General features: G+C 36.1%; 1 protein-coding gene across 6 annotated transcripts in view; it reads left to right on the top strand.

The window, feature by feature from the left end:
- HDAC9 (histone deacetylase 9) overlaps window positions 1–17,388 on the top strand; it is a 1,006,394-nt gene that overhangs the window by 606,038 nt on the left and 382,968 nt on the right. For all 6 annotated transcript variants that reach the window (XM_055131803.1, XM_004602237.2, XM_004602242.2 and 3 more), the window contains 3 exons: window positions 3,436–3,555; window positions 7,031–7,241; window positions 7,669–7,886. In XM_055131803.1, the coding sequence (XP_054987778.1) occupies window positions 3,436–3,555; window positions 7,031–7,241; window positions 7,669–7,886 (549 nt within the window). The remainder of the gene's footprint in view (window positions 1–3,435; window positions 3,556–7,030; window positions 7,242–7,668; window positions 7,887–17,388) is intronic.

Here is a 17,388-nt window from a genome sequence, read left to right as displayed (position 1 = left end):
ACATACAATCCTCTGGGTCCCACCAGGAATGAAACCTGAGTGCATATATAGTAGTAAACCCTGAGTGCCACTGAGTATAAACCAAAACGGGAAAGACATTAAACTGGAATAATTCGGCTACTTTGTTCAAAAATTCAAACTGAGGAAAGCTATGTTTAAAAATCACTATTTCAGAAAAACTATTTCAGGTTTAGTCATTTATAATTCTAGCCCTTAGAAGTCTACATAAATGCAGTACCTTTTTCTTTATCTGTAATCTAAAGAGAGAACCCACACAGTGTCCAATTCCCTGAAATTCTATGCTAAAAATTCTATACCAATCAGTCTCTAAGAAGAATTAACTGTACTCAGTAGATTTTGGGGACCCAGTGCTTTCCTTGTTTCACCAGGGATTTTTTTCTATGTGACTTAAAGATCCTCACAGTTATTAACTCGTCATGGCTTTCTCTGTGCCCAGGTCAGCTGGATCCCAGTTGCATACTTTTGTTCTTTTCTATAATCCTGAAGGCTTGTTTCCTCTTCTCTTTAAATATCTTTTCTGTTTGGCAAAAATAACTGCAGAATGGTTTGTAATTCTGCAGTAGCCCTGACCACAAAGCTTAAAGCCTTATCCTGTTTCAAAGTTATTGCGATTCACAGTCAAAAAAGTCACGTGCTTTTCTTAGCCAGAATAAGTATTATGGTGGCTGGAGGGCGTCTATGCGAATAAGGTCACTGTCCAAAAATCGTAGCAGAGGGCTTGGCATGTGTTGAAATCAGTAAAGTCTCCACTTAACATAGAAAAATCTTAGAGACGGTAGTCTCAGCTTCATGCCATTTACTGAGAGCATACCCTCAGTCAGTGCTCTTTCCTGCCACGTGGATGGGAATTGTTATTTTCTCATTAAAGTTATATTGAAATGTTCTCAGACAAAATGGTGCTATCCAAAGACCTGTCAAGAAAATGGAATCACTGTATTTTGTTATGAAACAACAGGGTTCAGAAATAAAATGCTAAGAATATCCCCCCAAATCCTTTCACTTTTGAAAATATTCACGTGCAGCAGCAGTAATCTGATGTCATGTCTGGCAAGAGATTTTTTTTTTTCACGTTAGCATTAGGTCTGCTTCGTGTGATCAAGTGGAAGGATACCTCACTTTGGGGAATGAAATAGCCTCTTTTGTAAGATCTGTGGGATCATTCCTTGGTGCATGTCAAATTTCAGTGTTGTGAAAAATAAATATTTTTACCAGTAAGCATGTAGAAATATACTTACTTCCAATCACATGTTTTGTTCTTACCCAGGTATATATAATAAACTTTATGTTAATAGTCATTAGTGTGAATAAAATACTACTCTCTTTTTAATGGTCAAAGTTTACAACTGCTGAGATAGCTCCCAAAATAAAATTGCAATGTCACATGCTATAATGATAAATCTGTTCCAACACCCTTCATGCTATAGCACTTTAAACAGCTTTAATCATGTGAAAAAAGTTGGGCATAAAGTCAAAAAACGTTAATCATTCCCGTTAAACACTTGATTTTCATGCACAAGTATCTGACTTGTTCTTTGGAGGAAAAACAAGGTCTGAGTTAGCTTTGAGTTTCAAGTTGCAAGGAGAAAAGTCCACATTTAACCTTCTCCTTTTATTATGTTAAGGCTAGTACTCATCTCCAAACAAACCTATGATTGAGTCCATGTTTTGGAATAACATCCTGTGTTTTGGTGGTGCATCACTCTTCGGTGACATTCTGAGGTTGCATTGTATTAGCACACGATATTTTCCCCAGTTAATTGATATCCCAGGTTTGTGGAGGGGAAAATCTACAGCTCCACCAAACATGCTTGACAAGTTATTATATTTACTTTAGTCAAAGCCCGTGTGTGCAATATCCCTCTTGGAGGTGGTCTATTATTGGAGTCCCATATGCTTTTTGTTTGGGAAGAAAGCAGTCACTGTGTCATACTGTTACATGGAGTATTCTTTTTCAGGGATGTTGTTCCCTTGGGGACCATATCAGGCCAGAGTTCCCTAGTCTAATAAGACCTTTGTAACTCTTATTGTAGAAGAGTTCTGAGAGGGAAGCAGGAGTTAAACAAAAAATGTAATTCAAGCAACCATATTAGGCCACATGTGGGAAAACATGACTCTTTAAGTATTAAATTTTTTTAAAATGGTATTTGTTGTACAAAGGACTGTAATGCCAAAATGTTTAAGGTATTTTAGTGTAAACAAAGAGATTTGTGGTGCAGGGAGTTCGTAATATTTTAACATTTACTTTGCTTTCTGAATACAAATGATCAAAAAACGTTGTTTATTCATAAATTTTATTTTAAAGTATATGTGACTTATATTGTAGAAGACCTTTCTGGTGATATTTAATCTAAAATTTACTTCCATGAACCGTCCTGTCAGTAAAATGAAATTTTAACCATACTAAGATCACTTTTATAACAGAGTTATACACATATTTGTTACTCAGTAATATGAAAAATATATGTACTTTCATTTTTTTAATATGTACTTTTAAGGTATCACAAAATTCACTGATCACTTAACAATTAATGACAGACTAGAATAAATGATGGATATTAACAAATGCATATAGAAACACTTTACATTTTATAATTATGTCTGGTGGAGAAAGTTTGAATTTACTTTCACAGATGAATTTTTGGATACAAATATCATAAAATACATAATTAAAATACCAAAATATCTGCAGGCCTGAGAGAGAGCATGTGCTTTATGTGTAGCCAACCCCAGTTCAATACTCGGAAACACATGGTTTCCCCAGCATTGCTGGGTGTGTCCCCGGAGGCCCCAGGTATTCTTCACATGGCCAAGTAGGCACTCGGGTGTCACTGAACTGGAAGGACTCAGTAACCTCCAGCACTGCAGGGCCCACGTGGAGCTGCATCTTCAGACTCTTACATTGAAGCGATGTCCATTTCCCCACGAATTACTGGAAGGGACTCAGAAGTCCCTTGGTGACAAAAAGTAGATTAATAATAAAACTAGCACAGAAAAAAAATTTTTTTTTGGTTTTGGGTCACACCTTGTGTTGCTCAGGCTTACTTTTGACTCTGTGCTCTGGATCACTGCTAACAGGCTCAGGGGATCATACAGGGTGCGAGGGAACAAACCTTGATCAGCCACCTACCAGGCAAAAACCCTACCTGTTCTTCTATCTTTCTGGCCCCGATCTATAAGAAAAGTATGACTGACAAAATGAGACCTACTTTCTTGCAGCTGATCTGAACACCAGCAGGGCTCGCTCCTGGTAGGTACAGGGTCAAGAATAGTCCCTGAATACAGTCAAGTGTAATCCAAATCACTCTCCAGCCAACGAAATAGACCTTTTTCCTTCAAAGTAAACATTTTGCAATAGAACGTATGGCATAATATTTTAATACTCTGCTTTTCTTTCTTTTTATTTTTCTTTCACAGCAAATGATTTCACAACGCGTTCTAATTCATGAAGATTCCATGAACCTACTAAGTCTTTATACCTCTCCCTCTTTGCCCAACATCACATTGGGACTTCCGGCAGTGCCAGCCCCACTCAGTGTAAGTCATTATGTAGCATTAGCATCAACCAATTCCAGTTATACACACTTAGAGGAATGCTCTTTCAGTTCCTATATATTTTTACATCAGGGAAACTTGGTAGAGAACCTCTCTTCCACTCTATTCTGACTCTGTAAGAGACCTTCAAGTTAATTTATAAAGTACTATATTGGTTCAAATAACATATAAAATAGCCAAAATTTTGTATATTGTTTTAAAAAGCACAGACCAGATACATTATTTTAGTTGTTTCACACAGTGACCCACAAACAAGGTTATACAAAACATGTTTACCGAAAAGCTGAGAATTTTAAATTTGAGATTGTAAACCCCAAGATCATACAGTCAGTAAATAGAATAGCCAGAACTCAATTCAGGCCAGTGCTGAGAAATACAGTTTCTAAAAACAGAGATAGATGTGTTTATGGAAATTTATTTTGTTTTTAACTTTATTTGGAGAATTTAAGTTCCTATATTCTGTAGTAGTAAGTAATATGTATTTAGAGAAACTCTCTAGAAGCAATATTAAACTATTGCCAGGAGAATCTAAATGCACTAATTATTTTAAAAGCTCTGACAACATTTATAAGAATATCTTGGATAACTCTGTCCCATTTTTTTTAAAAAAAGCCATAATTATTTTATAAGTATTTCCTACAATGTAAAATTTAGTCTTGGTAAAAGATTTGTAAGGTCTACCCCAAAAAAGTCATCTGTGAAATTTTTCTAATTATACAGATATAGAGGTCACATAATTCATTATATTAATTCATTATATTTACAGAGATGCTAACCATTGTCATCAGTTTTGTCCATCTTGAGTGGCAAAAGTGCCACTGAGTTCACTTTATCAGATTCAGACTTCTGTAGTATGCCCATGTGAGGAAAATGTACAAAATTGTCTAGTTTGTGATTTACTTTCAGGATATAAGGCCTGTAACAAGACACTAGCCTAGGTCTTAAAATTTTTCCATTTGAGACCTTGTTTTCAATTGCTAACTTCAACATGGCCTTCAACAAGTACACTTTAGACTCAGTATGCCCTTGAGTTTTGAAATATTTTTAGTTCATTGTATATTCAGAAACCCTCTACGATTGCAATATTTTTCATCACCCTGATATTCAGTTACAAGGTCACAACTACATAGTTGAAGAGTCTAGGTGCTAATCTGTGCATTCATACATCTATCATGAAATTTAATGATCAGTTATGTGACTATGTTCAATACGTATTAAAATGAATATTTAATATTGTATAATATAATGGACTAGAGCAATAGCACAGCAGGTAGGGCATTTGTCTTGCACGTGGCAGACCTGGGTTTGGTTCCTCCGTCCCTTTCAGAGATCCTGGCAAGCTAGCAAGAATATCCCGCCCGCACAGCAGAGCCTGGCAAGCTACCGCTGGTGTATTCAATAAGCCAAAAACAGTAACAACAAGTCTCAAAATGGAGGCGTTACTGGTTCCTGTTTGAACAAATTGATGAACAACGGGATGACAGTGCTATGGTGCTACAGTATAATGTAATCTGTTATCAGTGATTTTGCCAGTGATAGAGAAAAGGAAAAATATGCAAATTTTGTTTGTTTGTTTGTTTGCTTTTGTTTTTAACCTGTGGATTGAAAAAGAAAGTCTGAAATTTCCAAATTCAGGTATGCTCTTGAAGTGCCATGTGAAGCTTTTGTAAACAGTTGTATCTAGTGAAAATAAAAAGGAAATTTGGATGAAACTAAGCATACTATTTCAAGGATGTTTCACATATTCACTTAATAAAACTTATTTTTCCTGTCCTACTTTTCTTATCTCTTATGATAACCCTATAGTAGCTAAAATTTTTATAGGAATATGCATTTTATTTTCATTCTTCATTTCATGCTCCAAGTCAATCCTGCCAGTTAAAATAAACATATATTACTTTCAATGGGGTCAGGGAGATTTTTCTCCAAAGGACCAAGTACTAAATTCAGAATATTGAATGTTTCAATGGTAATACAATTTGGTGCCATTGGATGAATAAACCAATGTGGTTTGAATTGAAGTTTCATTTTTCTTTGCTTCCATTTTGGTGTGGATGAGGCCATCACAATTAATTTTTCAATCTTAGTATTACCTTGGAGCAGAGATCTCTAATAGTCTATTTCCTCACTAAATACTGGGAACTTTAAAGCAAAAGAGAGCAGGAGAAGGAATCAGTTGTAGGTGAAGCATTGCATTGACTTACAGTGTGATTAAGCAAACCATTTACCTCTTTGTCCTTCAATTTTTCCATCACTGAAAATTACTTTGCTTCCCTGGTGGTGCAGAGCAATTTTGAAAGACGAAATACGAGTTTTGAAAAGAAACATGCCACATAATTTTGAGGTCTTACACTTCTGCTTTTATAATTCCAACATAAGCACCATTCATTAAGTCATTTGAATAGAATAATTCATTATTACTATTGATGACATAATGATCATTACCTTATTACTGTGTTGTCATGCATTTCATGTTTGAATAGCATTTTTATTTGATATTTAATTACAGTTATAGTTTAATTTATTAAACAAATGTATCTGGATTGTCATTTTCAATGTGTAGAGAAATGAAGATCTGTTATGAATTAATATACATGTGTAAATCAAATTCCTGAATATTTTATACAAACTATCATTGAGTTAGCTCAGGAATTTTACTCAAAAATTTTACTCAAGTATTAGAAACTTACAGTTCTATGAAATTATTGGAAGACATGTAGAGAAACACTAAATTGTTCCTTCTGCTTCAGTCCTCAATATCAGAATGCTAGAGCATCATACCTATAACTTGATAATTCCCTTGACATAATAGTTTAGAAATTTGTGTAAGTTTCACTTTTTCAATATGCCTTTTTCTTTTTTGTTGTTTTTCTTTTTTTAAAATATTTTTAAATGAATCACATTGAGGTACAGTTACAGACTTAAAATCTTCCGTGCTTACATTTCAGTTATACAGTACCCATCCCTTCACCAGTGCCCATTCTCCACCACTAATGATCCCAACATCTCTTCCCCCATCCCAACCCCATCCCCCCCACCTCACCCCGCCTCTGTGGCAGGGCATTCCCTTTTGCTTTCTCTCTCTCTCCTTTTGGGTGTTGTGGTTTGACCAATATGCCATTTTCTTAAGCAGTGCACTAAAATCTTTCATTAAAATGTTTCAAGAAGTAAATCCAAATTAGCAAAACATTAAACAAAACCTTCTTTGGTAAAATCAGTATGGTAGCCACTGAGAAATGAATCTTCTCCAATCTTTCAACTCATTTCTTCTTCCTTATTTGTTTGGTTTAGAAGACATGCTATTATCTATTTTTATACTAGCCATTGGGTAAGATGTTTTTTTTTTATTTTCGGGGGAGGAAGGAATTATGGAATCATGAACTAACCTAACGATGGACACACCTAATGACCAATGTGGAGAAAGGAGGATTAACATCTTTATGATTTCTTGACACAGGCTTCGAATCCACTGAAAGAAAAGCAGAAATGTGAGAGCCAAGCACTCAGGCAAGGCGTTCCTCTGCCTGGACAGTATGGGGGCAGCATCTCGACATCTGCAAGCCATCCCCATGTCGCTCTAGAGGGAAAGCCCAACAGCAGCCACCAAGCTCTCCTGCAGCATTTATTATTGAAAGAACAAATGCGACAGCAAAAGCTTCTTGTGGCTGGTAATTAATAATGACACTTTGTACAGACCATCTTAGGGCTTTTCTTTTATTAGTAACCCAATTTCATGTCTCCTTACCCTAAGACCTTTGTAGAGACTCAGAGTATGAGACGCAGGTATCCCAGACACCTGAGTACACTGGAAAGCCTATTATTCTTACTTACTCTTTGAGATCCATGAGCAAATGCCCTAAGCTCATTTCATCTTTAGTTACTCCAGAGTGGACTTCCAGTGAATCACAAGTCAGACATATATCTGCCCAATTCCTTGACTTTTCTGCCTTCTCCTCAGACACCAAACTTAGCCTTCTTTGATGCTTGTTCAACTTTTTCTTTTGTTGCTTGTCATTACTTTTCACGAAACATATCTAATACATTATTTTCTGCAACTATCTGTCTTCTCCGATAATTGTGTGTGTGTATTTTCAGGTGGAGTTCCCTTACATCCTCAGTCTCCCTTGGCAACAAAAGAGAGAATTTCACCTGGCATTCGAGGCACCCACAAATTACCCCGTCACAGACCCCTGAATCGAACCCAGTCCGCACCTTTGCCGCAGAGCACATTGGCTCAGTTGGTCATTCAGCAGCAGCACCAGCAGTTCTTGGAGAAGCAGAAGCAGTACCAGCAGCAGATCCACATGAACAAAGTAAGCCCCTGTACAATTCCCACTTTAAATAATCAGGACGCATAGAGGCCTCCACGTTGAACTTCATTTTTTTGGCATTACAGAAGAGACTTGAGCAGAGTTGCATGTGTGCTAGACTGATATGTCCAAAAGTTTGCACAGATGCAAGCCATGACAAGGTTAACCAATAAGGTATTTCTCGGCAACATGTATCCTTGTTCTATTTATTTTCTAGCATGCTCCACTTCATTCCAAACAGCATTTTAAGTAGTTTTCTCCAGATCGAGTGATGCTTCTGGCAGCCCTATTGTGGCTGAAATGGACAGAAAATGTCTGTATCACTCTACATCCTTAGCTGTTCTTCTGCTGAGGCAACCACAAAAGAGAAAAAAGAGGAAAAAGGGAAATTGACATTTAACAGTATCAACCTGGTAATGCGTTTTCAATGCATCTGTAAGCTACACTGATAGGTACAGTTTCACCACTGTTCTCTACTGTGGTGGGCTCCTAAGGCAGAGTTGCCATTCCTGGAAAAATAATAAGATTCAGATTATTAAGATCCCATTGTCTCCACTTTTGTTTCTGTGTTATCTAAAAAGTGGCTTAGATAGGCTATTGTGTGAGAAATGATACACAGCTACTGATAAATAGCTAAAATTTAGCTTATGTTCACATTTTTCATTTTGTTTTGAGTCATCAGCAAAATGAAACTTCATGGGCAAAAGTCAGATCCTCTTTGTAAAGACTTAGGAGAGGAAGGTGTTTATCCTGTGCTTACCTTATTGCAGATAGGGCCAAAACTTTTCTCTTCTTTTTTGACCTCCATCTTAATAAGGCAGAGCCATGAAGGAAGAATGGATTGAAGATCACATTAATGAACAGGACTTTTTCTAGTCCAACTCTTTGCTATTTGCAAGCGAAGGGATGATGATGGGAGAGGATTGAAGGGTGGGAGAAAGTGGGGCCACTGGGGTGGGGATGGATGACTGACAGCGGCAACTGTCCCATGGATCATCTTTTACTATACTGCGTATTATTTTCACTATGTGGAAGATTTATTCATAATTTATATTAAAGCGAATTTTTTTGCTATTTCTCCAATTATCAAGTGATTTTGCATCAATTCAGAGTCATCAGAAAACTACCCTCCTTCTTGACTAATGACTCATTGACTTGAATGTGAATGTGAATGTTTATTGCAACAGGGTGGAGTTTGTTTTGTGGTCTCTTACCAAATGGTCTGGAAAAGTTATCCAGTGTCCAGTGAGGGAAAATAAAAACATAAGTAGAAGAGAAAACTAGGAATCTTCTACCTAATAATATATTGATATGGTACTAGGTTCACTTTGCTAGTTAGTTCTATTTCTAGAAATATGTGAATTTATGTATTTCATTATAAGTGAAATACATTTCAAACTGAGCAAGTCTATCCCCCTGAAATTGTGATCTATGAACGATTCCTAGAATTGTCTGTTAAGGATATTTCAGAAGGTATTTTTCATGACCTGGCGATGCCACTGTTTCACACTCAGATGGTATGTTAGTATCACACTTGTGATTGTGACAAGCGGATGCAAACTTCAACCACATGGAAGAAACTAAGATGAAAAGCAGGCATTTACATTTTAACAATGAGAAAAGCAAATCTTATCAGCGACCTTCTCCCATGTGGAGCTGATTCCTTGGAATCTGTTAAGAATTCATCCCAAAATTAGAAACAAACCTATACTTTTAGGAACATGTTTGTACAGTGGTTTGATTATTAAATCTTGTCTTAATTAGGCAAAATGAAGTCCAGAAAACTTCAAAGGACAAAGCTGATCTTTATATATTAACCCCTCTCAGCTTGGGTGTTTAGATTACTCAAGCAGGTCTCCAGTTGGCTTTTCTCCAAGTATGTATTCCATATGTTTAATCAAAATGGCGTACGCACATTGGGTATTCTACAGATTTTGAAGATATTTCACCTGGCCCCAATTGTCTAAGGGAACACAGGAAAATCTTATTAAAGAAAATATTGAACCTTCATCCTATTCTGAAGTATTTGCAATAAAATCAAGGGATGAATTGCTACTGCTGGTTAACCTTCCCATGAGATGAAGAAAATATTACTTCCGGTGAGGGCCATAACATAGATGTTAAAAACTAACCAGTGTCTATGTATTAGTATTTTTGTGTGTGTATCCTTACCCATTTGGAATACCTATTAATGAGAAACAAGCTCATAGTTTTATTTAGCTTATTTCCCCCCTTGTAATTAATGAAGATATATTTTGAATACTACCAAATATTTGCTATCATAAAGACATGACTCAGGCATTTAGTAGAGTGTACAGGGGTTAAGGCACTTTCCTAACACGAAGCCAACCCAGATTCTATCTCGTTACCACCTGTGATCAAGTGACCCATGACTACAGAGCCAGAAATAAGCCTTGAGCATCTTCAGGTGTGACCCAAACATAAATAACACCCAAATCAAAACATGGTTCCACTTTTGAGCTATTTATTACTATTTAGGAAATAATGGCACTTAAAAATGCATACATTTGCAAAAGACATTAAAAATTTTGTCTTCCTTCATGTTTGTGGTTCTTTTTAGAGAAGTTTAGGAGACCAAAACTGGAGCAACAATAAAAAAATAAGTTTATTTCTAAACCTATGTCACAGATGTGGTTGACTCTCTTGGTATGAGGTTTTTAATCGTCTATTTTATTGCATTTGAGAAGAATCAGACTGGGGATATATCTCAGCAAAAGTGCATTCCCAGGTGGGAATCCCTGGGTTTGATTCCTGAATCACAACTTAAAAAAAAACTCACAAAATAATAATTACAGTTAGAAGAATTTAAAGTAAAATTTTACTTTATAGAGCATAGTTAATATAATAATTGACATATTTTTCAAAAAATCCAGATATTATCAATATTTGGATGCATTTATCAAAACAGCCATTTAAAATGCTTATTATAGGGGGCTGGAGCGATAGCACAGCGGGTAGGACATTTGCCTTGCACGCGGCCGACCCGGGTTCAAATCCCAGCATCCCATATGGTCCCCTGAGCACCGCCAGGAGTAATTCCTGAGTGCAGAGCCAGGAGTAACCCCTGTGCATCGCCAGGTGTGACCCAAAAACCAAAAAAAAAAAAAAACCCAATAAAATGCTTATTATAACTGCAATATAAATGCATGTTAAATAATTTATCTAACCTGCCTTTTGCTGGTAGTTTAATGACATTTACATCATCCGATGATGGTGCAAGTGCTCAACAGGTTAGCAAAAATATCTCTGGCATGGAGTTATGAAGCAGTTGTGATATTGTATCTACCAGGAAGTAATGAGCTAAGCTAAAAAGGCAAGCAAAAATCTGTTAGAATGAAAGATTGAAGCTCATTAGTTTAAATAGTCTATAGTCACTGAACATGTTTTGAGAAAACCATAAGAAAACATAGATTTCTTACACTTTTCTTCTGTTTAAGACACAAAATGTCATTTCTGTCCCTACGAGATGTTACATTCTTATAGTGATAGCTTTTTGAAACTAGTAGTTTTTCATATCTTCCATCAAAAGAAGACTGGTGCTTTTGCTAGTAGTTTTTTGTATGTTTAGTTTGGGGGGACCACACCCAGAAATGCTCTTGACTCAAAGCTCAGGGTCTGCTCAGGGGACCCTTTATAACTAGGGATCTCTCTCAACCCTTAAGATATCTCTCTGGTCTCTTTGTCAGTTTTTTTTAATAGAAGAAAATAAATATTTAAATAGAGTTTGCCAAATAGATACAAAACATAGAGAAAAAATGGACATTTTCTCCTGAGCCTTATTCAAATTCACTTTTACCACAGATCTGCTAGTTCAACAAAACTGGACAATAAAATAACTGAAGTCAATTGTGGAGTTTTTGTTTTTGATAAAATATTTTTACCACTGCCCAGTTTATAAATGGACAGATAATCAGACACATCAACTCTTAATGAATATGCAGAAATCTTTCACAGTACCTTCAGGCATTTTGTTATAAAATAATTTAGCATAGATCTCTGTTCCTCACTTAGTGGCATCCATTATTCTTTGTAGAAATTCTGTGACAATAGTAATAGAATAACACTGATGTTATGCCTAAGAATTTCCATTTACATTAGAATTTTAGTACCTTTTAAATTTTTATTTCATGTTTTTTTCATATTTTTGTAAAAAATTCAAATGAGCAGAGTTTTGAGAGATTTTAAGAATTTCCAGAGAATTCTCATTCAATGCTTATTTTAATGAAATACTAATCTCCGCCTGTATCCATTTAGCAACTCATATTAAATTCTTACTTTGTGCCAGACAGTATTCTGGGCATCAAGAAAACAAATTCACTGTCATGGATCTTAGCATGCGGAGACTGGGGAGTGCAGTAGTCAAGTAAAGAATAATAAATTGTGTAAAGTATTAGGATAGGGGACATGAAGAAAATGGCTTCCCCCCACCACCACCACTGTAAAAAAATCTATTAGAGTTGTTTAGTAACCTCTTTGGGTTATCTTCTTTGCATATTTTCTTTATAATAGTTGTTTCTTATTTCTTTTTCCTACATTTATCTCTTTCTTTTGTAGGATGTTGGTTCTTTTTTCTCTCTCATTGGTGATAAATATCTTTTGCATTCCTATGACTGGATATCAGCCAGCACTTAAAAAATTTTCACATAAATCATGAGATGATATCTTATATATGTCAAGGTTCACTCTAGATAGAAGTATTTATTATATATTTTTACCATGATACTTAGGCATTTTGACACGAGTGCTATTTTATCATAATAAAAATATATCTAAGACAAGACCAGTAAAGGGGAGGCCAAGCAGATGTCCTGTGCTAAATAGGTAGATACTATGTCTGACAAGCAAAGCATGAATATAATTAAGCTCAAATGCTGGATCATAGCAAATGGGGAAATTTCATTCGTTTTGGAAGAGAATTTGACCCTTGATTTGAGTAGTATCTGTTGTAGTCCTTTTCATGACAAAATTTTCTGACATAATGTTACATAGTCTCCATAACCCCTCATGATTCATACCCGTCTTAGTCCCCTATCATCCATCCATAGCAGCCTTGGGGAGTATATTCTTTTATGCCTCTGGTCACACACAAACAAGTATGCACGTGTGTGTGTGTTTTCTTCTATGGCCAATGTCCCTGTGATAGGTCTAAATATTATTTTTTACTAAATATTTTTATTACTGTCGAGCAAAGTGTGAATTCTTTCAAGGAGACCATTTGAAAATCAACAACTTCGTAGGCATCTGGTTTCCAAGAAATACAGCTTTTTTGATGTCAAACTTCATGTTATCAAATAAGTAAACACATCACATCAACCTTACTTTAATAAAGGTAATTTTACCATGACTTGCCTGTATTAAGATTTATATGAGGACCACGTACCAAAATTTGCTGCTTTTTCTTTTTTGCCACACCTGTTTCTCCTACTGAATCCCTCCCATTCTTTACTCCTCTCAGCACCTTCTCCATGTTTACCTTATGGACAGGATCATATAATGCCAACTCTTTTTTATACATGGCTTTTATTATGAGTTGGGATAACTCGCTAGCTAGCAATCTTATGTATATTATCTCCTCAGCCTTAATGGTAACTCTTTTGCTTTAACAGGAAAATTCCTTGTAAGGCCAGCAACATACTCACAGGGCTGGATTGCATGCAAAGAGGCCCCAGGTTTGATCCCTGGCACAGCATGACCTCTGTGTCTACCATGGTGGCTCCTGATGCTTCTGAGGAGGCCCCCCAAACAAACAAACAGAAACACCCAAAAGACAGTTGATTTTAAAGTGTTTTAAGTAAGCTGACCATAGTAACAGGATTACCAGGGGGCAGAACAAGAATGTTAACATTTGTCACATGACACAAAAATCTGCCTTAACTAATTGTACTTATTTCAGAGTCACTTCTGTCATCTGGGGAGTCACAGTAGTTCCTAGTGCTATTGTTTTTGCCAACAAGGAAGAAATTTAGCTGCCAGACAGACAAATGGCAGAGGAATCATCATCGTTATCATCACCATCACTGTTAGTTTTATAGTATTAGTTTGAATTTTCCAGGATGAAGAAATCCTTTTCCTGGAACAACTTTTTTCAGTTTTCCCCATGGTGCCCTCCATGCATTCACTCAGTGGGACTCACTAGATGTGGACCTGATATGGACAGTTCACTCTTTAGTTGGTTCGGAAGGTTTTCTAGTAGGTTCCATGAGTGCAATACATCTCCACTGGTGCTGAGTGACATTTCATTCTTTTTCACGCATTGTTACATTGTTTTTCTTTTGGGGAAGAGGGAATTGAGCAAACATCTTCTCATTGGAGTGAGTTTTAAGAATGCCTGGAGCTGCAGTTCTACTGACTTCATCAAATTCAACCTAAATGTGAATGTTGGCATCTCATGGTTGGAAAGTGCTTTAAGCTTTTAAAAATGGATGAGTAGAAACTTGAACTGGGTTTTCTTTTAGGAATTAGTGTTGTCAGGCTTAATTTCTCTCTGTCCATTTGACAGTGTGTTTTCATGCAGTCTTTAATCACCAACATAGGATTACATTTTCCCCATTAGGTAGATAGTATGTCCAAAAACTTCAGTGAGTATTGAAAGGCAGTTTTAATTCTATAACAGTTAAAGGCCTCTGTGATTATTTATCTATCTATAGAAGTTTATAAAAGAAACTTTGACCATATCCATAAATAGATGCCATTTCAACATGACTAGCTCAATGTAAATAGATCCATGAGGCATATATAATGGGCTTTGGGGGGAAAAAAGACCACTTATGCTGCATTACCAGCTTATTTCGTCACAGAGAATTCATATAGAATCATTTTCTGTACATTATAAACCATTGAAAATGGCTTGTTACTTTATTATTAGATGTGATGAAATCCTGTTTGGAAAAGAAACTAAATGACCATTTCAGTGGATTAATGTGTAACATTCATAAAAGTTCCCAGTGCTGCTTTCATAACTGAAGACCGAGGAAAAGACCTCGACCTTTCCTTTTCACTCTGCACTGTTAATCTAGTCAGAGGCACATTTATTAAATGTGAATAACAATAGTTGGACATGACTATGAGGTAAGAAATTAGGGGGGAGAAAAATATCTGGGGAATTAAACCATGTGAGTAGTTTGACTGATGTTGATTCCAGGCAGTTCAAAGGGAAAGGAAAGCTAAATAATTTGGTTGTTTCCCAACCTCGACAAATAGTTTTATTTGACAGAATGAAATAATTAAGTCTTACGAAGGAATTTTTAATATAGCTAAGTGATTTGTGAACATTAAACCACCAATGCATAGTGGTCTCTTTGCTGCAGATTTTGGTTGCTTATAAATTCCTGATTTTTAGGGATTTTCTCAACTGTATCTTTCTGGCCTCTCTCTAAGCACTTATGAAATCTGAGGATTATAGTGACCCTGAAATTTCATATGTTTTTATACTAATTTTCATTCCTTTAATACAAACTTCATGACTATACTCTCGGAGCTGAAAGTTAATCTTGCTTTTGACTTTGTTCTATCAACCAGCAACTCAAACTTCTAAAAAGTTAATTACAAAAAGATAATTTCCTGGCATGCAGTAATTGATGATATCCCACAAAGATTCACTAGCAATCATTATGCTGTGTGCTGGAAATACAGATATGAAGAAGGTATGCTCTTTTCCTTGAATGAGTAATAGTTTGGAAACAGATTATTCTACTCAAAGATAGTTTTCCACAGTGCCTTGCTCATATGAATTGCAAAATCTGGAATACTTGTTTTTCTGAAATAGAAATTTTGGATGTACTATATACTGCATAATTATTACTTTTCCACTTCAGTCAAAGTACTATACCCCTTTGTTCAGTAATTTTCTGATATGTGTACTTTTGAGGTGTATCGTGAAGACTACATGAGAGGGTATTCTGAAAGTATTTTGTAATCATAATAGCACTACTGAAACCCACTGCAATTTTTATTTGCTTATATAGCATTTTAGCTGTGTTTCCCTTATTTTGTACTTGTGAAATGGTTATCTAGAAGTGCTAGATAATTTCCAAGTCACTCATTTCCCAGTTGTCTGAATATTGCATCAAACATCTTTGTTGTAAAACAAACCACTAAATTTTGTTTCAGGTCTCTCGGGCCATTATTTTCATCATGAAAAAGACCCTTTCTTCCCTCTTTGGAACAGTATTACGGTTAGTTATTATATTTTTGAATTGAGATATAATTTGCACACAGTAAAATTTATTCCTTTTGCTTTACAGTTCAGTGAGTTTTGACAAATACATATCGTCATATAATTTCCACAATCAAGTTAAAGGACCTTTCCCTCAACTTGCAAATTTCCTTTTGCTGTTCTTTTGTAGTTATTTCCTAATTCTACTCTAATCCCTGGGAAAGTAGGTGACTTGTTGACCATGTAGGAACATAAAAGAAATCTCAAATTTGAAAGATGATGTATTTTAAGTACATGATGACATCACCTCTAAATGATCTAAACTGTAGAATGTTTAAGGAAGAAAAGGGATTATTTTCAAAGGTCACAAGTTGATGGTCTCTGGACTAGATCCATTCTGTTGATTTTTTTTTTTGGCCTCCCTACTTATCTTAGAGAACATCCAAATTATTACTTAATATTTGAACACTAGAAGCATCTTAGATACAAATCTAGACATCTAGAATTAGGTAAAAATATCCAATCATGCTGGACCCACATTTCTGTGTGACAGTTATAAGGGCTGAATCTTGGTTGTCTATTTTAAACAGGACTGGCACTGATCTCCAGTTTCCGATAGTAAGGGATGGATCGATGAGGAGTGAAGAATAATGTTTACAAGTCAAGTATTTGGGAAATTATTGGCTTTGAGAGCTTGTACATCCATAAACTCTGTCCAGAACCACAAAGGATTAGCAAAGGCGAGAATGCCTTTTCTCTCCTGTGCTTTTATCCAAAACCTTTGGAAATATATTGCCCACTGAAGATCAGGAAAGAAGTGATCTGGGAAAAATACTATTTTGTGATATTAAGATATAAAGTTACATGGTGCATTTAGAAATAGCTTATTTGTATTCCAGTTATGATAAGCCCTTATAAATACTTCTTGGGGACTAGAGCAATAGCACAGCAGGTAGGGCATTTGCCTTGCACTCGGTTGAACTGGGTTCGATCCCCAGCATCCTATATGGTCCCCTGAGCACCGCCAGGAGTAATTCCTGAGTGCAGAGCCAGGAGTAACCCCTGTGCATTGCCAGGGTGTGACCCAGAAAACAAACAAACAAACAAAAAAACTTCTTGGGGCCAGAGTGATTGTATAGCAGGTAGGGCACTTGCCTTACATGCAGCTGACCTGGGTTTTATTCCTGACACCCTGTATGGTCCCCTGATCCTTATCAGAAGTGATCCCTGAGCTCAGAGCCAGGGGTAAGCTCTGAGAAGCACCAGGTACAGCCCCTGAACCAAAGTAATAAACAAATAAATTACATACATACATACATACATACATAC

Source organism: Sorex araneus, chromosome 1 (assembly GCF_027595985.1).
Source record: "Sorex araneus isolate mSorAra2 chromosome 1, mSorAra2.pri, whole genome shotgun sequence".
Taxonomy (NCBI): domain Eukaryota; kingdom Metazoa; phylum Chordata; class Mammalia; order Eulipotyphla; family Soricidae; genus Sorex; species Sorex araneus.
The sequence above is the reverse complement of the archived record's forward strand: the minus strand, read 5'-3'. Positions and strand labels throughout refer to the sequence as shown.